This window comes from Nomascus leucogenys, chromosome 4 (assembly GCF_006542625.1).
Source record: "Nomascus leucogenys isolate Asia chromosome 4, Asia_NLE_v1, whole genome shotgun sequence".
Taxonomy (NCBI): Eukaryota; Metazoa; Chordata; class Mammalia; order Primates; family Hylobatidae; genus Nomascus; species Nomascus leucogenys.
This window is the reverse complement of record NC_044384.1, coordinates 56,093,127-56,120,909: the sequence shown is the minus strand read 5'-3', so window position 1 is coordinate 56,120,909 and position 27,783 is coordinate 56,093,127. Positions and strand designations below refer to the sequence as shown.

The window sequence follows — 27,783 nt, the reverse complement described above, 5'->3', positions numbered from 1 at the left end:
GTACAACTTAAGAAAACCAATGCCCTCAATTAACACTTGAGATATATCATAACATAGCTCCCCACCCCAGGGCTCTCTAGAATAGAATTTTAGCATATTGGGAAATAATGATGTTTGGCACTTCTCTGACAACTTCTTCCCCCCAAGATGAAACAGGTCAAATATTCAGTACCTATTAGGTCCCGTGACATAGCAAACGCTCAGTGGGTGGAATACACTTAGACTGAGTGTTTTTATACCTGCAAGGTGTGGGCTTGTTACTTAACCTCTCTAGGCCAAACTTTCCTCATCTTCAAAGTGGGGTTAATAAAACTCCGCTTCTTATTATGAGGTCTAAACGAGAGAATGTTTGTGAAGTGCTTAACATGGTATGTGGAAAGACAGTATTCATTAAATCATGACCTATTAGATAACTAGTTTTTTAGAGGGCTATGTGTGCTATGATTGTAGGAGTTTGGTGGAAGGGATTAAGAAAGCTTTGAATGATTACTATACTCAAAAAAGTTTCATTTGTAGTCTATCGAACTCACATAATTAACAGTGGCCTTATTTTCATGTGGTCTGAGAGAGATGTGCAAAGAGTTTTTAGCGAAATATATTTGCTCTGATTTTCCAAACACGAATTCTTGGATTTCCTATGAATTCCTTCACTACGTAATAATGGGACGTGTCTTTGGAAATTGTTACACCTACCTTTACAGTATTGCTTTATGATTTTCAGAGTACCTTATAATGCTTAATTAGTTTTTATGAGGTTGGATCACTTTTTCCACGTGTTGGTGGACAACTTGGGAGTGTTAATCTGAGCCCAAATAAGCACTTTTTTCAAGATCAAAGAGCAAGTGTTTGATAGGGACAGAACTGGCTGAGCTTAGGTAATCAGTGTGACAATTCTTCCTTCCTCAGAGATAAGCAAAGGGGCTTCTTTGAGCAAAGGATAAATCTCTGTGCCTGAGAGGAGTGGTTCTCAAAGTATGGATGAGAGCCTGTGAGGGTCCCCAAGACCTTTTGAGAGTTCTACAAGGCCGGGGTCCTCCTTCCTCCATTACAGATCTATGTGAGGCCAGATCTTCAAATACTTCAGCCAAACAACATATCACATCAGAGTGAATGAAGAAGCAAGTGTGGGAATCCAGCTTTCTCCTATTAAGCCCAACACTTAGCGAGCTTCACAAAAATGTAAAGCAATGCCACTGCTCTCACCAAAAATTTCATGTTTTAGAAAATATAGTAATTTTTAATAAAAATATATTTATGCTAACATGTAAAATGTTTATATTAAATGAATTAATAGTATATATATCTTAAAGTTTTTTAACTTTAATTTTTAATATGGTGCACATCAATAGATAGAACTCACACAAACAAAAGCTTTTTTAGGACTTCAATAATTTTAAAAAATATAAAGGGGGTCCTGAGACCAAAAAATTTGAGTCTTATTGCCCTAGATATTTTGGCTTCTGTTTTGGGGTTTGGAATGTTTACATTAGCTGGCAGTTCTCAGACTTAAAAAAAAACAAAAAACTCTTACCATACTACTGTTTGTGAAAAGTATTAAGATGAAACTCCTTTTTTTTTTTTTCTGGGAAAGAAAAGTAACCCACAGGGTCTGAGCACTCCCTCCTCCCCAACTAGAGGAGCCTGTGATTCAAAGGGCGTTCTTGGGCTGGAGGGCAGTGCTCCTCAGAGTCACCGTGAAATCTGTTGACTGGGGGTCAGGGATCCTGGTGGGGGGGTGGGGATAATCCTCACTCATTAACACATTAACACAGATTTGCTTAACACCGTGTTCAACGTCATACCAGGCTCTTTGGGAAATAGGACCTCAGGGTTCAAAATTCAAGCCAGATAAGTTTTGGGGGAAGGAATGGGAATAAACTGCAAAGGCTCCTGGGGTCCACACAGGAGACACCATGGAGTTGAAGAGTGGGAGGTGAAGAAAGCAGGACTGAAGCCCCATTTCATCTCTTCTATACTTTTGCATCATCCTGGCCATGGGCAAAAGAGTGATGAGGGTGAACGAGAAAGCCGATAAGAGGGAGAACAATCAGGAAAAGATGAGACCAGAGGAGATGCACAGGGAAGGAGTGCTACCACTCCATCAGACAACTGCTTGGGTTTCAGCTCTGGCAGCTGTGATCTCTCCAAAACCTGGAACCAGAGTTAGGACACTGCTGGGAAACACTGTCTGGGCTGTTCTCTTGGTTCTTGGCCCTAGGAGGGCTTAGCACCTGATGACTATTGCTTGCCATCAGACTTTTCTGAATGCATAGACTTTAAGATGCACTATAGACTGATTGAAATGGAATGGCATATTGGTTAAGGTGTGACAAAGATGATGATCAATGTGTATATTTGGTGGAGAAAGAAAGATAATGATTTTCGTTTTGAATTTGATCAGCTTGAGAGGCTGCAGCTGGGTAGAGATGTCCAATAGACAGGAATCAGGATCAGGATCTTGGGCAAGGGATTGTGGTGGGATGTGTTGCCTTGGGAATCAGCATCATATAGAGATGGTAGAAGATGTGAATCGATGAGATGACTTTAATAACTGTATCTCTTTTGTTTTATCAGCTCTTCCATGTGGCCTATATTTTAATCAAATTTGCAAATTCTCCTCGCCCTGATCTTTGGGTCTTGGAAAGATCTGTAGACTTTGGAAGCACCTACTCACCATGGCAATATTTTGCTCGTAAGTTATATTGCCTACCATGTTATGCGTGGCTTTAATAACTTGGAACAGATCAAGACTATGGATTTAATTAGAAAATTAATCTCAGCTGGGTGCGGTGGCCCCCCCCCCCCCCACCCCCCCCCCGCCCCCATAATCCCAGCATTTTGGGAGGCCAAGGTGGGTGGATTACCTGAGATCAGGAGTTTGAGACCAGCCTGGCCAACATGGCGAAAACATGTCTCTACAAAAAATACAAAAATTAGCCAAGCATGGTGGCACATGCCTGTTATCCCAGCTACTTGGGCAGCTGAGGTCAGAGTATCACTTGAACCCAGGAAGCAGAGGTTGCAGTGAGCCAAGATTATACCACTGCACTCTAGCCTGGACAACAGAATGAGACTCCATCTCAAAAAAAAAAAAAGAAAAAAGAAAAGAAAATTAATCTCTCAGTATGACTAGTTAGGGACTGGTCACTTTTAACCTCTAAATTACTCTCAGAACATTGGCTGGGTGCAGTGGCTCATGCTTGTAATCCCAGCACTTTGGGAAGCCAAGGCAGGCGGATCACTTGAGGTCAGGAGTTCGAGACCAGCCTGGCCAACATGGTGAAACCCTGTCTCTACTAAAAATACAAAAATAAGCAAGGTGTGGTGGTATGCACCTCCCAGCTACTCGGGAGGATGAGGTGGGAGAATCGCTTTAATCCAGGAAGCGGAGGTTGCAGTGAGCCAAGATTGTGCCACTGCACTCCAGCCTGGGTGACAGAGTGAGACTCCATCTCAAAAAAAAAAAAAAAAAAGAATATCCCCATTTCTCAAGCATGTGTTCAATAATTCCAAGGATGCCACATGCAGAAATGAAGTAGAAAGTCCTTTTATGATAACAGTTCTTGGCACTATTTGGGAGTACCTGTAAGATGGTAGAAGCTGTAAATCGATGAGATGACTCTAGTAACTGTCATCTCCAATATTTTTCCTTTTATGCAGAATTAGAAACTAAGTTCCATCTTTATAGATCCTGTGCTGTGCTTTACTTACCTCAACTCTGTTATCTTTACTAATGAAGAATGTCAGGGTTTCTGAACCCTATGATGAACAGAGGTGGACAAGAATTTTGTTTATAAAGGCATTGGGTTTTCCACTAGGTTTCCTTAGAAGATAAACTTGCCTAAGTAGGAGTGTGGAGTTAGCACTGCACTCCAAGCATTGCCACTGAAAGTCAACTGGCCTGAAATGGCTTGGTATTTTCTTTCATGAATTAAAAACTCCATTATCAGCTTTTCTCTAAAAGTTTTAAATGCCTTTCTATTCTTTCCTTCTTTGTGTATTTTCTTAAGGAAACATAAGGCTTCTTAAGAGATTTGCAACAAAATGATAATATTTTGTTTTATAATATTAAAATATTTTCCTTCTAGATTCTAAAGTAGACTGTTTAAAAGAATTTGGGCGGGAGGCAAATATGGCTGTCACCCGGGACGATGATGTACTTTGTGTTACTGAATATTCCCGTATTGTACCTTTGGAAAATGGTGAGGTAAGTAGATTTGGAAGACTGGGAGAGATAAGACTCAGAAATGACCTTGAGGATATCCAATTTTTCATAATTGCAAAACTTGCACTTTCAAGGACATCTAACATAGATCAAGATGGAAACAGGGCTTGGGACTGAACAGTAAAGGAATCACATTGAGGGCTCCCAGAATGAACTGTGTTGGAAATTCTGTTGGGGGATTTCAGTTGTCCCCAGAAAGTCAGGATTCTTGATTCAAGGCCCACAAGTCTTGGAACTGTCCTTTCTGGTGATGTATTTAGAGAGTGGGTTGCTGTTAACTGAAATGATGACCCCTTACCTCTTCACCCATGATCCCATGATCCCCCGTAAGAGTGAGGAGAGGAGGGACAGGTGGCAGCAGGTAGATTTTCTCTATACTCTCTCTTCCCTCATCTGATGACCAGATGTAGGGGATCCAGAGGAGGACTCTGAGGTCCTACAGAATGGCTGCACCTCTAGATAGAAAGAGCCTGCTTCCCTGAATGACTGCATGGAGCCGATCCTACCTGATCCCTGATCCCTTTTGGTAGAATGGGTATAATCTGTTGGAGAGAAAAAATTGCTGTCCCTCTGGGGTTGCATTTGGCCCTTGTAAAGTCAGGTTAGCTATTGTTAAGGGAGATGGGCAAACAAAGGTGAAACAATCAGAGAAGATTTCCATGGAAATTGTGAGGCCATAATGAATATGAACTGAGTTTCAAATAAACTTCCATCAAAGGTGTCAGCCTCCCTCTCTGTAAGTAGAGAGATCTTACTTGAGCATGTGTAGGTGGTATCTTCTGACAGCTCATGAGTGGTTCATATTTCCAATGGTTGACACTTGGGCTTCATCACTTTGGGCTTTAAAACAAAATGGAGGGTTTACACAGTTTTTTACAGTTTTTTTTTTTTTTTTTTTTTTTTTTTTTAGCCCCATTACTGTCAAACTTTATATCTAGAGATTTCCTTTTTTCAACCTCATGTAGATTTTTGGGTTACTTTAGCTTTGTTTCTTTGATGTAGCTTAACAAAGTTGTGTCCTTATATTTACAGATTTTAACATTATGTTTTCAACATTTCATAGTGTTACAGTCCCACAACTACACTGATAGAACAAAGGCTTTGAAAACGTAATGATAACATCTCCCGAGAGCCCAGATTTCAAAGACGTATTGCCAGACCTTGGAACCAGGAAGTGTGAGGGAAGATGGGACTAGCAATGATGTTTTTAGACATAAACAAGACCCAAGACCCCCTATGAATATCAAATGGCTCAAAGAAACCAAGTGCCTTGGGGCATGTGAGTTATTTTTACTTACTTGCTGCTAAATTTTGATAAAAGGAACTTTTTCCGCCTTTATGTGTGTGTGGTCGTTTTAGGTTGTGGTGTCCTTGATAAACGGTCGTCCAGGTGCAAAAAATTTTACTTTCTCTCACACCCTGAGGGAGTTTACCAAGGCAACAAACATCCGCTTGCGTTTTCTTCGAACCAATACGCTTCTTGGACACCTCATCTCCAAAGCCCAGCGAGATCCAACTGTCACTCGGCGGGTGAGTAGTCACAGCATTTGTTTTGTTACTTTATTTATTCATTTTTTTGGCTTACCAAATTAATTGCCTTGAACTCTTTTAAGTAACCTTTATAGCCTGTAATGATGTAGGTGTGGGAGTTGTTCTTTTCTGAAATACTAGATATAATTAGGAGTTTATATCTAATGACTTATAAAAATGACTGTTTGAAGAAAAATCATTATATTCAAAGAAGATGAAAGGCAAACGATTATAGTCAGCCTGGTACTAGTCTGGATGGGATAATTAATACTACAGCCAACAATCCCCAAATCTCAGTGGCTTAACAAAATAAAGTTTTGTTTCTTGCACCTATTACAGTTTAACATGGGTCAGCAGGTAGGATCGGCTCCACACAGTAATTCAGGTAAGCAGGTTCTTTCTATCCAGAGGTGCAGCCATTTTGTAGGACCTCAGAGTCCTCCTCTGGATCCCCTACATCTTGGTCATCAGATGAGGGAAGAGAGAGTATAGAGAAAAATCTACCTGCTTCTCATCAGAGGTTACTTCTATGGGCAAGAACTGGTCATATTATAATCTTACTTAGATGCAAGGAGGCTGGATGATGTCATCTAGCTGAAATGGAGGCACATAGGTATTGGTGAGCACTAGTACCCTCTCCTGTGTTGGAGGTACATCATGAACATCTCTCACTCTCAGGTGTCAGGGCAGTACACTTGTCTCCTGGGCACAGAGGGAGCCCACAGAATAAATACATTGAGCTCACTCTTCTTCCACTCTCTGATCTGCTGGTGCCTTCCACTGGCCAAACCAAACAAGAAGCCAGAGAGAAAGACAGTCCATTGGTTGCAACCATAAAGTTCAGCTCCTGGGCACAGGACAGGGTGGAGAAGGTGGAGAGCAGATCTGGAGGGTGAATGGAAGATGCCCAGTGCACCTTATAGAGATTGGCTTTTTATATAGGTAACATCAGAGAGCTGGGAAAGGAAGGGAGGGAAAAGTGTAAGTATTGCCACAGTTTTGAGCATTTTCCAGAAAGGCAGGCCTCTTGGGTGTAGGTGGCTTATCTTTTGTATTTTTTGCTCTCCTCAGCTCCCTCTGAGCTTCTGTGTAGTTGGGGACTGTGTTGAATCTGAGGATGGATATTTACAAGGGAGGGGGAGGGCTGGATTTTCTCATAAACTATAGCTGGGCTGTGTTTCTGTTCCTCCATGTGCCCTGGAGCACTGCCACAAATGTACCCTACCATTTTTTTTTTCTTAAATTGTCTTTTTGGGGGTTGCAAGATTTGCAGTCATATGTATCTATGTATATTACTTTTCACTTAGATGAATACAGGCCTCTCCATTAAATAATTGTTTTATGGAGTGTACCATACATAATCTTAATAATACATAATCTTAACCCCCCAAGTTTAGGTTGCTTCTTTCATGGAGGAATATGATACCAGCTACCTTATGACACAGATCACCTGTGCTGCTGGGTGAAGGCTGACTGGGGGCTTCTCTTGCTGCAGCTGCCCTTAATATGTGTGGAGGGGAACTTTTATAGTGGCCAGCAGGAAAGTCCCTGAGTGTTAATTTGTCACAGAAAGCCCTGGTAATACTGACTTTATCTGTATTAACAAGGGGGGCTGTTAATGCCTTCAGACTAAGATGTTTCCAGGAAGCATTGACACTTTAACAGGTTTTAATTAGGGAACCAGAACAGAACACCAACATTAAATCAATAGGGCTCTTTAAGGCAACCACACTCAACAACAACAACAACAATAAAGGGACAAAAACCCTCTTGTCCTTGTGAATTCAAAGACTTCTCGCTGACAGATATTCTTCTCACTGGCAGCATGGCCTCAATGAGAAAGATTGTTCTGCAGTCCTCACATTCCTCCCAAATCCTGGGCAGTCTCCTGCCAAGTCTGAGAAGGAAGTTTGCTGGCAGAGGGAGCTGGCAGGAGGAGCTGCCTATTGTCAGCACTGCAGAGGCCTCCAACATATTGGAGAGGGGGCCTTGTCAATAAGAGGGTATACACATATTTGTGGCCTGGTTTAGGGGCCAATCCTCAGCTGGATCTGAGCTGGCTCTGTCTGGCCTTTCCGGAGCTTGAAACTTTGACTCTAGCTTTTTTGACCCTGTGCTAGGAAGGCTTCAGCAAATACTGGTGGCCCCTCCAGTCTCAGGGATGTATTGGATCCATCTCTGTAAATATTGTCTCCCTTCCTGGAACCTGGGATAGTATTTTGCACAAGCAAGTGCAACATTTTTTGGTATAAAAATTTAGTTTTGTTAAATAAATATTTTCAATGTATAAAATTCATTTGTAAAGAACATAATGTAAAAAATCTTTTAATTTACATAAAAAATAAACTTGGAAGTAATTGATCCCTTTCCTATAGGCTATAAAGTATGATTCTTTTCTAAGGCAATTTCCCTTCATGAACTTCGAGCATTTGATTTTTTTAAATGCACAAATTCAGCAGTATGTTATTACATTTTATTGAGGAATGTGTTTATTTTATAAGACATGTTACATCCCAATGTAGGGCTCAAGGATACAGAATTTTAAAAGGGAAGCAGAGGCAGCAAATGTGGGTTAAAGACTAGTAAGAGCAAGTTTTTGTCACTGTTCAGTGAAACTTGCATGTTCTGTGTTCTGTTCTGCAGTATTATTACAGCATAAAGGACATCAGCATTGGTGGGCAGTGTGTTTGCAATGGCCATGCTGAAGTGTGCAATGTAAACAATCCTGAAAAACTGTAAGTACACTGTGCAGATTTTTTTCAGCCTTACTATGATTAAGTCTAACTATTTCAGTGGATGTTTGCATCCCATTAAATGTTTCTAGGTTCCTGTCCTCAATAGGAATGATTCAGGATAAATGAATAGGTGGGGGATGTGTGCCTTCTCTCCACCAACTCTCCATTTTCTTTCACATAACTCCTATGGGCCCTGGCAGACATGGCTAATCAATCACAGCACTCTGGAAAATCTGTGTCCCAGCCACCAGATCACCCCCAAGATATACCTCAGGCAGCCAATTGATTAGAGCTGGCAAGAGAAATAAAACTTGTCATTCCTGGTTTAATGGGATCAGGGTATACATTTCAAATCCTTGTTTTTTAAATTGCGGTGAAATACACATCAAATTTACTATTTTAACCATTTTAAAGTGACAGTTCAGTAGTGGTAACTATGTTCACATTGTTGCACAACCAATCTCCAGAACTCTTCATTTTGCAAAATTGAAATTCTATACCCGTTAAACAACTCCTTGTTTCCTCCTACCACTGGCCCCTGGCAACCATCATGACTATCCTAGGTACCTCATATAAGTGGAATCATACGGTATTTGTCCTTTTGCAACAAATACTGGGTTATTAAATTTGTCATCACTTATTTCACTTAGCATAATGTCCTCAAGGTTCGTCCATATTGAGCATGTGTCAGAATTTTCTTTTTGTTCAAAGCTGAACAGTATTTCCTTGTATATATGTATATACTACATTCTGTTTATCCATTCATTCGTGGATACACACTTGGGGTGCTTCCACATTTTGGCTATTGTGAATAATGCTGCTGTGAACATGAATGTACCCTTTTTGTTTTTAATTTGAGTATATTTTGCATACAATAAGATGCACGAGTCTTAAATGTTGAGGTTCAGCAATACATTTGTGTTACCACTGCAAGAGGGATACTTTAAAGGGCTGGAAATTACTGGATGCCAGATATAGTAATCATTTTATGTCAATGTTTAACTTAAAGTCTACAATATTTCATGAGCAGCATTTACCAGAGATGTATTTCACTTTTAGTCAGATTCAGGCTTGTGCTTCTTTAGGTCTAGCTTTGTGTTCAGGCAGAATTGCTAGTTCTCAAGGTCTGTGATGTGCTTTGTGGGGCCCTTCTCCTTGACCAGCCATAACCCCTAATGTTGTTGTTCCCCCTTCAAGGATCCGGCAGTGCTGTTGAGAGAGCTTACACATGAAATGATTAAACTTTAGTAGAAAATGACTTGTTTATTAATGGTTAATCTATTTCCACCCTGTAATCTCCTATCTCCCTAAGACACTAGAAATCAGGTCAAGAAAGTTCTGAGTTGGAGAGAGGAGAGAAGAGGTCCAGCTAATGTCCCTGAGCCTGGAACAAAATACTGCCATGTGGGAAAGTATGCCATAACAGAGGGCATGAGCTTGCTGCTTAGAAAGGCTACTGAACCCTGGAGACCCTGGCATAACTGGAGGAGTTCTACACTGGGTGGTTAATTCTCCCAATACACATGTGTGGAGGTCTCCCCAAGCCTTGGTGAAAGGCTCAGTTTGGCAGCAATCCACTTCAACATGACTGCCTGCCTTTCCTTGTCTGCTGGTTTGCTTCTGGCCAACAGGCTGATCTTGAACAAATGCTGATGAAATCCACATCCATGATGAGGTAGAAATCTTATAACAATTTAAAGGGATTCAGAAACTTAATGGGTAGAGCCAAGCCTGGACAATCAGAAAAATTACTTGCTAATGAGGCAGAACCCAAGAAGAGGGGTTTAACCAAGCATGTGTACCATGTTGACCTTGCTGCATGGATAAGCGGAAGGACCTCAAATTTAATTCTGAGCTTCCTAGCAGCCAACTCAAAAAGGGAAATCTGCTTGGTTTCATATTTCACTATGATCATAAGCCAAAAAGTAATAAGCTACTTAGAAAAAACATGATTGTTGACACTAGTGCCAAATAACAATTTTCCCTAGGGGTGGGGCAGTGGTCATCATGAAGGGAATTCTCTAATCAATGACATCTTTAAAAAACATATTTACCGCAGATGTATTGTTAACCATCAGCCTGGCTGCAACAGAGGAAAAGCAGTGATTTGGCAGTGCCAATGGGACTCAGATGGGTACCCAGCTCCTTTTTTTGCTATGCTCAATTTTAATCCCCCTATGTGTGGAGTTGGACTACGTATTCTTGAAGCAGTCTTCCCTAAATAATCTTGTAGTCTAGCTAATGCCAAATGTTTAATTGGCAATGAGCTGAAATTGCCTCTCCAACAAGAGCCCATTTGGATGCCAGCTGTTCTGTGCTGCCAGGTAGATCTATGTCCATGTGCTTAACAGGCAGTTGAGTGTGGAGAGGGATGACACCCTCTCTTGGGAATAAAACTGAATATATGCCACACCACCTTCCCTTAGAGAAGAGTTGATGGAATCCCTACAGGCACAGCCAAGAGCCTTCTTAGACAAGGCGTTTTGCTGCTGTTGTTTTAATAGTCTCGGGTCTTTATTTGACTCAAACCGAACACTGCATGTTTCTCATATTAAAAAAAAAAGCTGTTTGCTCAATGCCGCACAAACGGCGGCATGAGGGGACACCCCCAGCCAAAAAAAAAAAAAAAAACAATCACAACCCAAACCCAAAGCCTCTTTCATATTCACGATATTCAGGAAGCACCAGCTACAGAGTCAAGCATATTGGTTTAGATTTAGTCTCTTTGCCTACAATCACGGCCTTTGTCAAGTGAGTTTATCTCTGAGCACCAGTATTGTCATCTGCAAAGTGGGGCAAGTTCCATCTACCACAGTGAGACCGGAAAGGGGCTCCAAAACTGAGAGCTGCCATCACAGTAGATGTTGTAAGGGCTGGACAAAGAACTCCAGAATCCTGGTGCTACCAGCCCACTTCACCTGAGCCACGGCATCCCAGGCTCGGGAGTGCCAAGACTCAGGGAGCCCTGGATGCGACGCCTGCACCCTTCCCCAACCACGTGGCAACCATGTGCTCCCAGTGGTGGTTGCCTCCTCAGTCCCCTCCAAGCCTCCCCGCTCCCCATTCCCTGCCCCCGCCCCCTACTCCCTGCCCCCGCCCCCCACTCCCTTCCCCCGCCCCGCCCCGCCGCGCCCCTCCCCGCCCCTCCCCGCCCCGCCCCAGTAACTGGCTGAAGCACCCGAGTGAATTCTGGGTCTAGGAGCCCCAGACTCTGAGGCCTAGGGACTCGAGAACAACGCCAGGCTGCGCGTCTGTGCCCTCCTCCAACAGGGAGGCGCGTGCTTCCCCGCAAACCCAGCCTCCTGGACCAACCCAGCCCGGAATTAGAAGCCTACCACGCCTGCCTGACGCACGCCCCTAGGAAAACAACCACTACCCAGCTCCAGGCAACCTGAACTTTCGGCAGGCTGGTTCCACCTTACCTCAGGCCCTGGGCCTCGCCTGGCTCAAGCTCCTGGGGCTTCAGGCCGTCTTCCCACCCCTTCATGCCCCCGGCTCCCTCGTGGCTCCCATCCTTCCAGATCCAGCAGCTCTTCCCACTTCCTCAGGCCTCCAGCCTGCTTGGCGCTCTGCAGCAGCCCGGGCTGCAGCCGGATTCCTATCTCCAACCCTTCCCCTCCCCTAGTCCTCCTCTCCAGCCCCTCCTCCTCCCCAGTCCCCTCCCCAGCCCCCACCCTCATTGCCACTAGACCCTGCTTGGCCTCGCTCCGGCTCCCCCTAGCAGTTGCCAAGAAGATAGTTCTGAGGCCTCGGAGGGCCCATCCATCGAATCTTCTTGGGGGTGGTGGCGCGCTCTTAGGTGAGAGAGAGAAGGCCAACAAAGAGGAACGACTCTTGCTCCACAGACAGCTGCGCAAGACGGAATCACACCAGGGCTGGACAATGGTTTTGAATCCTCTTTCAAGCACGGAAGGAGGGAGCTCAAAACTTGGAGTTCCAATCCAAAGCCAAGGCGGAAACAATTTCATTTTAACTTGGAATGTTAAGGCAGATGTACACCCTTTTGAACTGAGACTTTTAACGCTTTGCCTTTCTGAGTGGTTTCAGCTTTTGGCCCCATGATGGAGCTGGCGCAGCCTCTGGAAGCAGAGCTCTCTGGGATCTTATTAGCAGCTGGCTCTTGAATTGGGTAAATCTCTGGGCATGACTACAGGTTGAGAGTAAGAAACTTGAGCAGATCTTAGTCGTAGGACTCCAGATCTTTATGCAGGTGTGATACTTAACACATCTCAGTAAACTCAGCACTTGAGTGCTCCTGTGTTCATTTATTGTAACAATGGGGTAGAGAAGACAGAGCTGGGGCCTCAGAGCCAAGTGAGGATGGAAGTCTGGCTCTCCATTTATCACCGCCTGACCTTTGGCAGGTATCTTAATACCTCTGAATCTCAGTCTCACCATCTGTAAAATGGAGATAATAAGCAGGATATGGGAGGCTTAAATAATACTTGCGAAGTGTTGTATTCTCCTAATTCCTCAATGAATGGTGCCCTGGATGACCGTGATGACTCATGTGTCAGGTTCGCACATATAGGATCAACTGATCCTCATCAAAACTTTTCAATAACTGAGATGCACTTCGCCCACATGCCCAGGTTTCGGTGTGAATGCCAGCACCACACCTGTGGGGAGACGTGTGATCGCTGCTGCACAGGGTACAATCAGAGGCGCTGGCGGCCCGCCGCGTGGGAGCAGAGCCACGAGTGTGAAGGTGGGTGTGGGGCTGGGGTGGGGGCCACACATGGCCTTCTCCCCCTCTCCCTGAGGGCTGAGGCTCTTTTCCCCATGCTAGTGAAGAGGCTGGGGTCATGTCAGTCTTAGGGGCTCAAGTCTGTCTATTGTAATAAGAACCTCACAGACTGGAGGGAAAAGTGCCCTCCTCTGAATTCAGATGGACATTTGAGAAGAAAAAGAACAATAATGATGATGACCATGCATGATGGGGCTCCGTGCTTTAATACGTTGACCTCTCTTTTTAGCAATCATAAATATGATGCAGCCACTATAAAATTTTAACATCTTATCCATTTCATAGGATGTGATACTGGATAGGAATCAATTATTTTGAGGACCAAGGTCCAGAGAAGATGGCATGGTTGAGTCTAAACAGGGAGCTGGGAGTACTGGAGTATGGAGTGCTGGGAAGTGTAACATGGTATGATTGAGGAGGATGGAGGGGACCAGAGAAGGAATAAAAAAAGTTGGGAAACTGCTTTTAAGAGTGTGACATAAAGTAAGAAAAGTGGTTTTTTTGTTGTTTGTTTGTTTTTTAGGCCTGATGTGGTGGCTCCCAGCACTTTGGGAGGCAAAGGTGGGAGGATTGCTTGAGGCCAGGAGTTGGAGACCAGCCTAGGCAACATAGTGAGACTCTGTCTACAAAAAATTGAAAAATTAGCCAGAGGTGGTGGTGCAGGCCTGTAGTCCCAGCTACTTGGGAGGCGGAGGTGGGAGAATGGCTTGAGCCCAAGAGTTGGCGCAGTGAGCTCTGATCCTGCCGCTGCACTCCAGCCTGGGTGAAAGAATAAGATCCTGTCTCAAAAAAAAAAAAAAAAAAAAAAGAAAGACAACTGCTATTTTTAACAAACAAACCCTAAGACATCCAACTATAGATTTTCTTCTAAATAAATCTCCTTGGGAAGCTACATATTTATTCCAGTTGCAGAAAACATTTCATTCACTGCAACCTCTGCCTCCCAGGTTCAAGCGGTTCTCCTGCCTCAGCCTCTCCAGTAGCTGGGATTACAGACACCTGCCACCATACCCGGCTAATTTTGCTTGTTTGTTTGTATTTTTAGTAGCGATGGGGTTTCGCCATGTTGGCCAGGCTGGTCTTGAACTCCTAGCCTCTTATGATCCACCCACCTTGGCCACCCAAACAGCTGGGATTATAGGACTTTATACTTTTTGACCAAATATTTTTTGTAACTATTAGGAGATAAGACTGATGATCTCTTATGGCCAGTAAACTTATGTAAAAGGTGTTCCCAGTGGTCTTCCAAGGGAGTTTTGAGAGATGCTAAAGTTCTGGGGAGGTCTTGTGGCCGTCTCAGGGAAATGCTCTGGCGCACCTCTGAGTCCAGGTGTTGCTTGGATGGCCGTCTCACTTTATAGTCACAGCTAATCGGTTCCTTCTCAATGACTTCTCCATTCCTCACCCCAGATGAGGGGACCAGAGAGAGAGAAAGGTATAATAAAAATAATCAGGGGTTATTTCTTCTGCTGCTTTCAAACACTGATTTAGTATGTTTTTGATTGAATTAACTATTATTACATGAATTCCAGTATTTGCAATCTGATTAGTTTTCCAGACTAATGGAACCCTTTGTAAATAACATGCTTCACTCCAACACATATGAAAAAAATTTAAATCTCCTTTAATAAGTTTTTATCCTTTTAAAATGTATTAAATTGTTAAAAGTTACAAAAATAGTGCATGAAAGTCAGACCTATCAGGATCCATTTATTAGGTGCTTTCTAAATTCCCTTTGAAATATACAATTCAAAAGAAACAGACTTCTTAAGAAATGACTGATGTAGTAAATATAAATGTCTTGATTTTTTAAAATCATGGCACCACAGAGAAAATGAAGATAAGAAAGCATTGAGCCTGTTTTACAAGTTATAGGGTAATTTGTGTAATATCTAATTAAGTCTTCCTTCACATAGTCACCTGGGAAATTGATTAAAACATACAAATTACTAACAAGACTTGGAAATTTTGATGAAATTGGAATATAATGAATATATAATCTGCCTAAGAAAGAATAAGAATTTTACTCATGTTAAATCTTTTTCATTGTGGCAAAGATGAAAATCTCAAATGAGTCTATTATACTTTGTAATTTTACTCATGTTAAATCTTTTTCATTGTGGCAAAGATGAAAATCTCAAATGAGTCTATTATACTTTGTAATTTATGTATTATATATAATATATAATATATAATATATATTATATATTATATATAATATATAATATATATAATATATAATATATATTATATATTATATATATACTTGTAGATAACTTGGAAATTAAAAAAATAAATAAAGTAAAATCACCAAGAATTTAACTACCCCAACAGTGTCTTAGTCTGTTCAGCTGCTATAACATTTGGGTAGCTTATAAACAATAGCCTCAAAGTTCTGGAGGCTGGTAAGTCCAAGAGTAAGGCACCAGCAGATTCGGTGTCTGGTGAGGGCCTGCTTTCTGGTTCGTAGATGCCACTTTCTTGCTGTGTCCGTACATGGTGGAACGGGCAAGGAAGCTTTCTGGGCCTCTTTTATAAGGGCACTTATCACCTCCCAGAGGGCCCATCTCCTAATAACTGGTGATTGGGTTTCACCTATGAATTTGGGGTGGGGGGAGGGCACAAGCATTTGGACCATAGCAGAGAGCTACTATTAATATTTTGTTAGATACATAGTATTTTATACATACTTTAAATACTCAAGATTATATAATCTACGCAATTTTATATCCTAATTTTTTCACTTGATTTTTTAGATATTTCCCTGTATTTTCCCAATCATTAAAAATGCTTTGACATCATTTTTGATGGTACAGAGTTTTTGTTCCAAGTGTTTGTTGAGTACCCACTGTGTGTTGAGAACTATGCTCTGTTGCAAACAAAACACATACAGCCCTTGCCGTCATAGAACTTAGAGTCAAACAAGTATACTGTTGCTTGCTGAGCCATTCCCCTATAATTAAACATTAAGATTATTCCCATACGATTACCATATAGTGTTGAAATGAAAGGTTTAGAGTGTTGGCTAAGAGCATAGGTTCTGCAGTCAAACAAAGACAGGTCAGAATTTCGCCTCTGTTAGTTATAAGCTATGTAACGATGGGCATATTCCTCAACCTAAGCCCCAGTTTTCCAATCTGGACTATAGGGATAATGGTACCTACCTTAGAGAGTTACTGGGCAGATGAAATGAGATAATTCATGTAAAACACTTTTCACAGTGTGTTAAGAGCTCAATTGCTATTGTTAGTAGTAGTAATAGTGGTAGTAATAAAATTCTCTTCATGCATGAAGTTTAATTGGCATTTGGATGTATTTTTTTTGACAGCAAAATTTTATTTTATTGAATTTTGTATGTATAAAACATGCCAGTAAAATAAAGAAACAATGAAACAAAGATTATATACAAAAGTTTTTGAATTAATACTATTTAAATACATTAGTTGTTAAGGGAAAAATTAGAGCTACATGCTGGTCTTTCACAGTAATAAATAATAATGTTAGTGTTTAATTACAATTAAATAAAAACTCCAACTAAAATAAATATATTGCTGGGTGGGTGGCTCACGCCTGTAATCCCAGTACTTTGGGTGGCCAAGGTGGGAGGATCGCTTGAACCCAGTAGTTGGAGATCAGCCTGGGCAACACAGTGAGACCTTGTCTCCACAAATAATTAAAAATTGGCTGGTCATGGTGGCACATGTCTGTGGTCCCAGCAACTTGGGAGGCTGAGGTGGGAGGATTACTTGAGCCCAGGTAGTTGAGACTGTGGTGAGCCGTGACCACACCACTACACGCCATCTGGGTGACAGTGAGATCCTGTTGCAAAAGTAAATAAATAAAATAAATATACTATTCAAGTTGTTGACCTAAAGGAAGACGCTGCGGCACAAAATACAATTTTAAGGAGTTTACTTAATGGCTGGGTGAGGTGGCTCGTGCTTGTAATCCCAGCACTTTGGGAGGCCATGGCGGGCGGGTCACTTGAGGTCAGGAGTTCAAGACCAGCCTGGTCAACATGGTGAAACCCCATCTCTACTAAAAATACTAAAGTTAGCTGGGTGTGGTGGCTGGTGCCTGTAGTCCCAGCTCCTTGGGAGGCCGAGGTGGGAGAATCGCTTGAACCCAGGAGGCAGAGGTCGCAGTGAGCCGAGATCATGCCACTGCACTCCAGCCTGGGCGACAGAGCGAGACTGTCACAAAAAAAAAAAAAGAAAAAATTCACTTGAACCAAAATGAGGATAGCTGCCCCCGACACACTTCCAAGTTGCCTTGGGCAGTGCTCCTGCATTTCAATGTACCTTCCTTTTTTATGATTATATATCTTTCTTTGGGGGTGGGGGCGGTGGCAGGGAGAATGGGGTCTTGCTCTGGAGTGCAGTGGCGAGATCTTGGCTCACTGCAACCTCCGCCTTCTGGGTTCAAGTGATTCTTCTGCCTCAGCCTCCTGAATAGCTGGGAATACAGGCACATGCCACCACGCCTGGCTAATTTTTGTATTTTTAGTAGAGACAGGGTTTCACCATATTGGCCAGGCTGATCTCGAACTCCTGAACTCATTGTGATCCATCCACCTAGGCCTCCCAAAGTGCTGGAATTACAGGCGTGAGCCACTGCGCCTGGCCCCATGTAGTATTTTTTTTTAAAAAAGAGAAACTTCAGTCATGGAATATCAAATGAAAGGAGCTCTAAACTGTATCTTAGTATAGCCTGGTCTTTGTGTAAAGATCCCTAAAAATTTTCCCCTAAGAGTGTCCTGGGTGTTCCAGAATAGACTTTTTTATAGCTCAATTAGCAGTAATACTATTTATGCTATTTACTAAGCGTCTGATAGTAATAATGGGAATATTGACTTATTATGCTTTTTTTTCAGCATGCAACTGCCACGGCCATGCGAGCGACTGTTACTATGATCCAGATGTTGAGCGGCAGCAGGCAAGCTTGAATACCCAGGGCATCTATGCTGGTGGAGGGGTCTGCGTTAACTGTCAGGTGAGGCACTATTTAAATCAAAGTGGATGTGTTGTCATGGGGAATGAGTATTCAGTAAGCTCTGCTCCTGAAGAGATGTCAAGAAAGTGACAGGCAATTGTGAGTTTTCTGAGACCATTTCTCCACTGTTGCTCACACAAGGCCTTGTTAGCTGGATGTAATTTAGGGATTGTAAGGAAAATGGACTGAGGTATGTTTACCCACACCCCTTTGATCAGTTTCTCGATTTAGATTTTGCCTAAATGGAGAGGAGGATTCCCAGTTGTCATCTCTGGCTGCTATCCATCTTGTGATAGAAAAACTCTAAGATAGGAGGACAAGTAGTTATTAATGTTAGTGCTGACCCTACATCCTGTTTTCAGACAGATTCTGAGTCTAGACTCAATGAGGAAATGCATCATGATCAATTAATGATGTCTTTCATAGACATCAAATGTGAAACACTAATTTTTCATTCCTTCTGTAGGACAACTGGTTTCACTGGAATTTAGTTAAGGGACTGTATGGCGGAGAGGATATCTCTTCATTGAGATATTAATTAACAGTCCTGCCAAATGTTTATGAATTTGGTCTACATTGTCATGCTTTCTTGTGTTCTTTTAGATGTTTTGTTAATGTTACCACTGAAGAGGTGTTCTTCACATGAGATGCCCATTAATATGAAACCAGGGCTACATACCCATAGAGAGAGCCACCATTCTTCATTTGTCTCCCCCTCCATACTTTTATATTATCTGTTATTGCAGATAATTAAAATATAAGTAAAATATAAAATATAAAATATAGGTTTGTTACAAATCACAAGGTTTTATGTATAAGTGAGAAATCCCAGGATAAGGCTAAGCACTGTAAGACCTTTAAGTGATTTGTGTGCATATTCAAGTGATTGTGTTGCAGAAACACTGGACTAGAATGTGTAGGTAGAATCTTTTCTCTGGATGAAAGGTCAAGCCCCTTCAATGTGTCTTTAGAATACTTTGTTATTCTTCATCATTCTCTCAGTGATATTATGTTTTGTACTTTGCTGTTCCAGAAAACCATCAAAGTAGTCTTTTTTTTCATAGTGGGTCTGCAAAAACTTTTTTATTTATTTATTTATTTTTGCTTATGAAATTACTGAACTCTTGTTTGGGTGTACTACATTTGTTTTCCAACTTAAAATGCCTTTTACTAAGTTAGATATTTAGGTGGCATAATTAACTTTAAAATGTTTATTGTGGTAAAATAGACATAACATAAAATTTACCATTTTAACCATTTTTAAGTGTACATTTTAGCAGCATAATTAACTTTTATATTATACTGATAATCAAAGGGCAAGGAAAGAGTTCTGCTTCTTTTATGGTTTAGTGGCTGCTGCAGGACTGAACCCTCCCATGGAGGATTGGTCTCTATTGATTGTCTTTTCTCTTAAGAATGGGTCATATTTTAGGTGTTCATATGATAAACTATGGGCAAAATACAAAAGACAAATAAACAAACAACAAAACCACAAAAACTGTGATCTGAAAGCACTGAAGAGTAAAAATAAGCAGGAAGATACTGGAGGGGACTGCAACTTGGCAAAACAGATCAGCATAGGGTGAGTTACATATTTTTATGACTTTTACCCAGAGGGGAGGCCAAAGTTGGTCCCATGTGGTCTGGCTAAAATTTCTCTAGAAATATGGAACCTTTGCCAGAGAGCAGAGCTTAGGACAACTCCAACTTGTGGAAAGTTGGTGGGGAGTCCAGGAAAAGAGAAGTCAAGAGCAGGGAAATCCCTAATTCTGTATATAAATTCTTCTCAAGTTTCTGACTGACCCCTCAGTCCATTTTCCCTACAATCCAAGCACAGGATGGATTTCATCTGAGACTGAAATAACTTACTTGATATTTCAGTTACCACTTAAGAGTCAGAATGTGCAGCTTGAGTAAAGTTAATTGTCTCATAAAGAAAAAAAAACCATTTTTTAGAGGAATGCTAATGGATTTGGAATCCCTACAACACAATATTCACAATGTCTAGGATACAACCCTAGATTTTGTAACATATGAAGATTCAAAAAAAGTGACCCATTCTTAAGAGAAAAGACAATCAATAGGGACCAATTCTGACATGCCCCAGATGTTGGAATTAGCAGTTAAGGATTTTAGAGCTGCTATTATAATTATGCTCAAGAGAATAGATTAAAATATAGTCACAATGAATGAAAAGATAATAAATATCAGTAGGGAAATAAAAACTGTAAAAGGATCAAAATGAAAATTCTATAACTAAAAAATGCAATATGTTAAATAAAAAATCCACTGGAGGGGCTGAATAGCAGAATGGAGGTAATAGAAGAAAGAGTCTTCTATTTGAAGTGAATTTGAAGATAGATTAGTATAATTTATCTAGTCTGAAGAAGAGAAAGAAAAATATATATATTTCAAATGAACAGAGATTTGGGAACTGGTGAGACAATAGCAAAAGATGTAAGGAACATGTAATTGGACTCCCAGAAGCAGAGAAGAGACAATGAATCAGAAAAAAAAGTGAAGAAATAATGGTAGGACATACCTCAAATTTTGCAATAGGCTAAGATTCAAAAAGCTTAATGAACCCTAACCTGGAGAAATACAAAGAAAATAATTCCTAGGCCTAGTGGAGTCAAACTGCTGAAATCCAAAGACAAAGTGAAAATCTTGAAAATAGACAGAGAAAACATTACAACATAGTATGACTGTGGACTTTTTATTAGAAACCAGAGGTCACAGAATGAATAATATCTTTAAAGTACTAAAAGAAAAAAGAACCATCATCCCAGAATTCTGTATTCAGTAAAAATATCCTTCAAGAATAAAAGCAAAAAGAAAATTGTTTGGTAGATAAAATAAAACCAAGAGAATTTATTGCCTAAGAGACCTACACTGCAAGATATGCTAAAGGAAGTTCTTTAGGTTGAAGAGAGGTGATATGAGATGGAAACTCAGATCTTTAGGAAGAAATGAAGAGTATGGTATGTGTCTGGGCAAATATAAAGTACTATTTAAAAACAAATTCTTGGCTGGGCACGGTGGCTCATGCCTGTAATCCCAGAACTTTGGGAGGCTGAGGTGGACAGATCACCTGAGGTCAGGAGTTTGAGACCAGCCTGGCCACCATGGTGAAACCCTGCTTCTATTAAAAAATACAAAAATTAGCTAGGCATGGTGGTGTGCACCTGTAATCCCAGACACTCGGGAGGCTGAGGCATGAGAATCACTTGAACCCAGGAGGCAGAGGTTGCAGTGAGCCAAGATCACGCCATTGCACTCCAGCTTGGGTGATAGAAAAAGACTGTCTCAAAAAAAAAAAAAAATTCTTGGAAGTCCTAGCCAGAGCAATCAGGCAAGAGAAAGATATAGAAGACATCCAAATAGGAAAAGAAAAAGTCAAACTATCTCTCTTTGTTAATGATATGATTCTATACTTAGAAAACCTAAGGACTCTCCCAGAAGGCTTCTGGAACTGATAAACAACTTCAATAAAGTTTCAGGATACAAAAATCAGTAGCGTTTCTACGCACCAATAATGTTCAAGCTGAGAGCCAAATCAAGAACACAATCCCATTTACAATAACTGCAAAAAACAAACAATAAAAAAAGCCCAAATCTAGGAATACATCTAACCAAGGAGGTGAAAGATCTCTACAAGGACAACTACAAAATACTGCCTGAAAGAAATAATAGATGACAAAAACAAATGAAAAGACATTCCATGCTCATGGATTGGAAGAATTAGTAACATTACAATGGCCATACTGCCCAAAGCAATCTACAGATTCAATGCTATTTCTATCTATGTCATTTTTGACAAAACTATAAAAAACTATTCTAAAATTCAGAAGAAACCAAAAAAAGAGCCCAAATAGCCAAAGCAGCCCTAGGCAAAAAGAACAAAGCCACAGGCATAACATTACCTGACTTCAAACTATACAGAATACAGAACTCAAAAATAAAGCCACACACCTACAGCCATCTGATCTTCAACAAAGTTAACAAAAATAAGCAATGAGAAAAGGACTTTCTTTATTTTTTCTTTCTTTCTTTCTTTCTTTCTTTCTTTTTTTAGACGGAGTCTTACTCTGTCACCCAGGCTGGAGTGCAGTGGCACGATCTGGGCTCATTGCACTGCCTCCTGGGTTCCAGCGATTCTCCTGCCTCAGCCTCCCAAGTAGCTGGGACTACAGGTATGTGCCACCATGCCTGGCTAATTTTTCATTATTAGTAGAAACAGAGTTTCACCATGTTGGCCAGGCTGGTCTCAAACTCCTGACCTCAGGTGATCCACCCGCTTCAGCCTCCTGAAGTGCTGGGATTACAGGTGTCAGCCACCGTGCCCAGCAAGGAGAGGACTTTCTATTCAATAAATGGTGCTAAGATAGTTGTCCCTCCATGTGCAGAAAAATGAAACTGGACCCCTACCTTTCACCATATATTATACGATAATTAACTCAAGATGGACTAAAGATTTAAATGTAAGACCTCAAACTATAAGAATCCTAGAAGAAAACCTAGGAAACACCATTCTGGACATTGGCCTTGGGAAATAATTTATGGCTAAGTCCTCAAAAGCAATTTCAACAAAACAAAAAATTGACAAATGGGACCTAATTAAACTAAAGAGCTTCTATACTACAAAAAAAAAAAAAAAACTATCAACAGAGTAAACAGATAGCCTATATAGTAGGAGAAAATATTTGCAAATTGTGCATCTAACAAAGGTCTAATATTCGGAATCCATAAGGAACTTAAATAGTTCAGCAAGCAAAAAACAAATAACTCCATTAAAAAATGGGCAACAGACATGAACAGACACTTTGCAGAAGAAGACATACAAGTGGCCAACAAACATATGAAAACAGGCTCCATATCACTAATCATCATAGAAATGCATGTCAAAACCACAATGAGATATCATCTCACACCAGCTAGAATGGCTATTATTAAAAAGTCAAAAAACAACAAATGCTGGTCAGGTTGCAGAGAAAAGAGGACACTTATACATTGCTGGTGGGAATGTAAATTATTTTAGCCACTATGGAAAGCTGTTTGGAGATTTCTCAAAGAACTTAAAACAAAATTACTATTCAACCCAGTAATCCTATTACTTGGCATATGTCCAAAAGAAATAAATTATTACATCAAAAGGTCACATGCACTCATATGTTCATTGGAGCATTATTTACAATAACAAAGACATAGAATCAACCCTGGTGCCTATCAGTGGTGGATTGGATAAAGAAAATGTGGTACATATACATGATGGAATATTACACAGACATAAAAAAGAGTGAAATCATACCCTTTGCAGCAGCATGGATGCAGCTGGAGGTCATTATCCTAAGCAAATTAATGCAAAACCGGAAAACCAAATGCCACACATTCTCACTTTCAAGTGGGAGTTAAACATTGGGTACTCATGGACATAAAGGTGGCAACAATAGACACTGGGGACTACTAGAGGGGAGAGGGAAGGAGGGCAACAAGGGTCAAAGAACTAACTGTTAGGTACTATGCTCAGTACCTGGGTGGCAGGATCAATCATACACCAAAGCTGAGCATCATGCAATATATCCAGCTAACAAATCTGTACATGTACCCCCTGAATCTAAAATTAGAGTTGCATTTTTTTTTTGAAAAAAGAATTTTAGGAAACTACCTACCTTCCCAACCCCTCTTTATTTCCAAATCTCTGCCCTTTTATGGTAATACAATGATCTGTAATTATTTTCCTTTACTCAATCCCATTTGTAAATGTTTTAGAGGAGAGAATAAATAATGGAAAAGGAAAATAAAAGAATATTTTGTAAATAATACTTCAATATAGCTGGAAAAATTAGAGTATGTAGGGCTGCTTACAACAAAATTTATGACATTGTCTCATGGTATTTATAAAATGCATGTAAATATAATACATATGCAACAATAGCATAAAAAATAATACAATATTAACTCTAATTTGACTGTGAGACGTGAAGGATATATATTGTAGTCCCTAAAACAACTGCTGACAAAATAATACAAAGAGGTACAGCTAAAATGCCAATAGATACTTCTAAAGGTAATTTTAAAAACATTCAAATAATCCAAAAAATAGATAAATGGAGGAACAGGGGATGAAGTGCATGCATGTGCGCAAGCACACACACACACAAAACCACATACACACACACCAGACACAAAAGGAAGGGGCAAGCAGAAAATAGATGCAAATAGTGGTAGACCCAAATCCAGCTATATCAAAAATACTCTAAATGTTCATGGACTAAACACTCCAATTCAAAGGCAGAAGCAATAAGAATGAATAAAAAAGCAAGACTCAACTCTATTGTTCACAAGTACTTACCTTTAAATATAAGGACAAGTTGAAAGTAAATGAATGGGAAAAAATATACTATGTAAACAATAAACATTAGAAGGATAGAGTAAAAATATCAGGTGAAGTAAACTTTAAGACAAAGAGCATTAACAAATAAATAAAGACATTTCATAATGCTAAGAGTAAATTCATCAGGGAGACAGTAATCGTAAGTGTGTTTGCATCTAATAATAGAGCTTTAAAATATGTGAAGCAAAATTTGACAGAATTAGAGGGAAAAATAGACAAGTCTATGATCATAGTTGGAGATGTAAATACCATCCTATTGGCAATTTATAAAACTAGACAAAAACATCAGCAATAACCATGAAAAACTGACAATTTAGATTTTATCAAAATTAAAAACTTCTGCTCAAAACAAAACATGCTATTAAGAAAATGAATAGGCAAGTCACAGACAGAAAATATTCACAAAACATAAACCTGACAAATGGTTGGTATCTGGGATATATAAAGAACTTCCACAGCTCAGTTATTTAAAAAAACCTCAAAAAAATTCAGAAGATTTGAATAGCTACTTGACAAAAGTAGATAAATAAATGACCAATAAATGTACGTCAAAGAGCTTAACAAGGCCGGGCGCTGTGGCTCACGCCTGTAATCCCAGCACTTTGGGAGGCTGAGGCGGGCAGATCACGAGGTCGGGAGATTGAAACCATCCTGACTAACACGGTGAAACCCTTACTCTACTAAAAATACCAAAAATTAGCCGGGTGTGGTGGCAGGTGCCTGTAGTCCCAGCTACTTGGGAGGCTGAGGCAGGACAATGGCGTGAACCTGGGAGGCAGAGGTTGCAGTGAGCCGAGATTGTGCCACTGCACTCCAGCCTGGGCGACAGAGCGAGACTCCGTCTCAAAAACAAAGCAAAACAAAACAAAACAAAAAAAAGAGCTTAACATTATTAGTCATCAGAGAAATGCAAATTAAAATTACAATGACATACCACTACATACTCCCCAGGATTGCTATTTTTTCCTCAGCTTTAAAGGATGACTGTTATTAAAAAGGCTGACAATATCAAATTTTGGTGAGGATGTGGAATAACCACACCTATTCACGCATTGTTGATAACAATGCAGAATGGTACAACTGCTTTGGGAAAACGGCCATTTAAAAAAAATAAAGCTAAACATACACCTATCCCATGACTCACAATTTCCACTCATAGGCATTTATTAATAAGAAATGGAAATGTTTGTTTTCAAAAAGTTTATAGCAGCTTTATGCAAATACCCCCAACTAGAAATAGCCCAGGTGACCAACAATAGTAGAATGGATGAAGAAACTCAGGCATAACTATGGAATGGGATTCTGTGGAGCAACAGAGAGGAAGAAACTACTGATGATGCAGCAACATGCAAGAATCTTAAAAACATTATGCTGAGTGAATGACGACTAAAAAAACACACACACAAAAGTATCAGGGCCATTTAAATGAAATTCTGAAACAGGTAAAAGTAGTCCATAGTGGAGAAAATCAGAACTGTGGTTGACTTTGAAGAGTTGATGATGGAGATTGACTGTGAAGGGGAAGGGGGAACTTTGGGGTAATGATATTGCTCTATATCTAGATAAGGAATTGGATTTCACAGATGTATGCATTTGTCTTGACTCAGTGGATGTATAATTAATAGTTTTGCACTTATAAGTTTTTTGCACTTATAAATTTTATAACAGAAGAAAAAAACTGTAAACAAATATTGAATTCCAGCTAGTTAAATGCATGGTGAAGTATTTAGGGGAAAGTGACTGATAGCTGCAATTTATTTTGAAATGCATAAGAGATAAGATGAATTAGTGGGTGGATAGAGGAATGGGTGGATGGATAATTATGTGATAAAGCAAATATGGTAAAATATTAATGGTAAATTGTAGGTGGGGGAGTGTAAAGGTGTTCACTGTAAAGTTGGAAATTTTTCAAGATAAAATGTTGAAAGAAAAGAGTAATGAAAGAAGAAGGCCAGGAGCACAACATTTTTGGATTGACTCCTTCTTGATTTCTTTCCCCTTAGTTAAATATTGATGCTCTTAACTAAGATTGAAGATTATCCCTGTTGTTTGAGATGATGCATGAAGATACTTTATCTCCATGAACTAAAACAAAGTCTTTCACCTCTTCCACAGAGATGTGACTTCTGATCGAAGTCTTTTTTTTTTTTTTTTTTTTTTTTTGAGATGGAGTCTTGCTCTGTCACCCTGGCTGGAGTGCAGTGGCGTGATCTCGGCTCACTGCAACCTCTGCCTCCCGGGTTCATGCAATTCTCCTGCCTCAGCCTCCTGAGTGGCTGGAATTACAGGTGTGTGCCACCATGCCCGGCTAATTTTTATACTTTTAGTAGAGACGGGGTTTCACCATGTTGGTCAGGCTGGTCTTGAACTCCTGACCTTGTGACCCACCCACTTTGGCCTCCCAAAGTGCTGGGATTACAGGCGTGAGCCACTGCACCTGGGCTGATCTAAGTCTTAAACTCACTCCCTAGTTGTGCCCTTGTTATGTTGGTTTCACTATTTCCAGTCTGTTAATTTTTCTTTTCTTTTCCCCTTCCTTTCCCTTCTCCTCCATTCCCTTCCCTTCCTTTCCCAAGGAGCCCAGTGTAGCTGGAGGGGAGTGAGTAGGGGGTTGATGAATCTGGAGGGTGACAAAGGCCAGATCATGTCAGGCCTTATAGGCCTAAGTAGGGAAACTCCTCCAGAGAGAGGCTGACTGGTGAATGGGCCATCCCAGAGTCTCTCTGTGCTTGAGATTCACAGAAATGGAAGCCAGTGACAGAGTGGTGAAGGAATTGAGAGAAAGACAGAAAGGCAGAGAGATGGAGGGTTTGCTTGAAGGTGGAAAAGCACCTTGGAAAAGTTCTGCTTCAAGGAATTCAGACCTAACGCTGATTAGAGCAGGGTCTGGTTGTAGGTGAGCATTCCATAGAAAGCCTCCCTCAGTAGTGCCAAAGGATGGACTAATTAAGGTGGGGAGGAGTCGGGCTTGCTACTTGCATAGATTCCATTAGCACCCTCTTTAGTTTGGACAGTTGGGGTTTGCTCTTCTTAAGTGTCAGGCAAATGCAACTTCAAGTTCCCACTGCTCCCAACAAGATCGCCTCTCCCACACCTCCAATGTAGAAATACAGAGTCACCACTGTCCTTGGGTCTTGACCTGGCCTTGGTCCAACCAGGA

At 40.6% G+C, this 27,783-nt stretch overlaps 1 protein-coding gene across 3 annotated transcripts in view; it reads left to right on the top strand.

Annotated features, from left to right (window-relative positions):
• LAMA3 (laminin subunit alpha 3) overlaps nt 1–27,783 on the top strand; it is a 274,538-nt gene that overhangs the window by 56,919 nt on the left and 189,836 nt on the right. For all 3 annotated transcript variants that reach the window (XM_030810644.1, XM_012506378.2, XM_030810643.1), the window contains exons 3-8: nt 2,575–2,692; nt 4,089–4,207; nt 5,585–5,755; nt 8,399–8,490; nt 13,083–13,198; nt 18,111–18,229. In XM_030810644.1, coding sequence (XP_030666504.1) covers nt 2,575–2,692; nt 4,089–4,207; nt 5,585–5,755; nt 8,399–8,490; nt 13,083–13,198; nt 18,111–18,229 — 735 coding nt within the window. The remainder of the gene's footprint in view (nt 1–2,574; nt 2,693–4,088; nt 4,208–5,584; nt 5,756–8,398; nt 8,491–13,082; nt 13,199–18,110; nt 18,230–27,783) is intronic.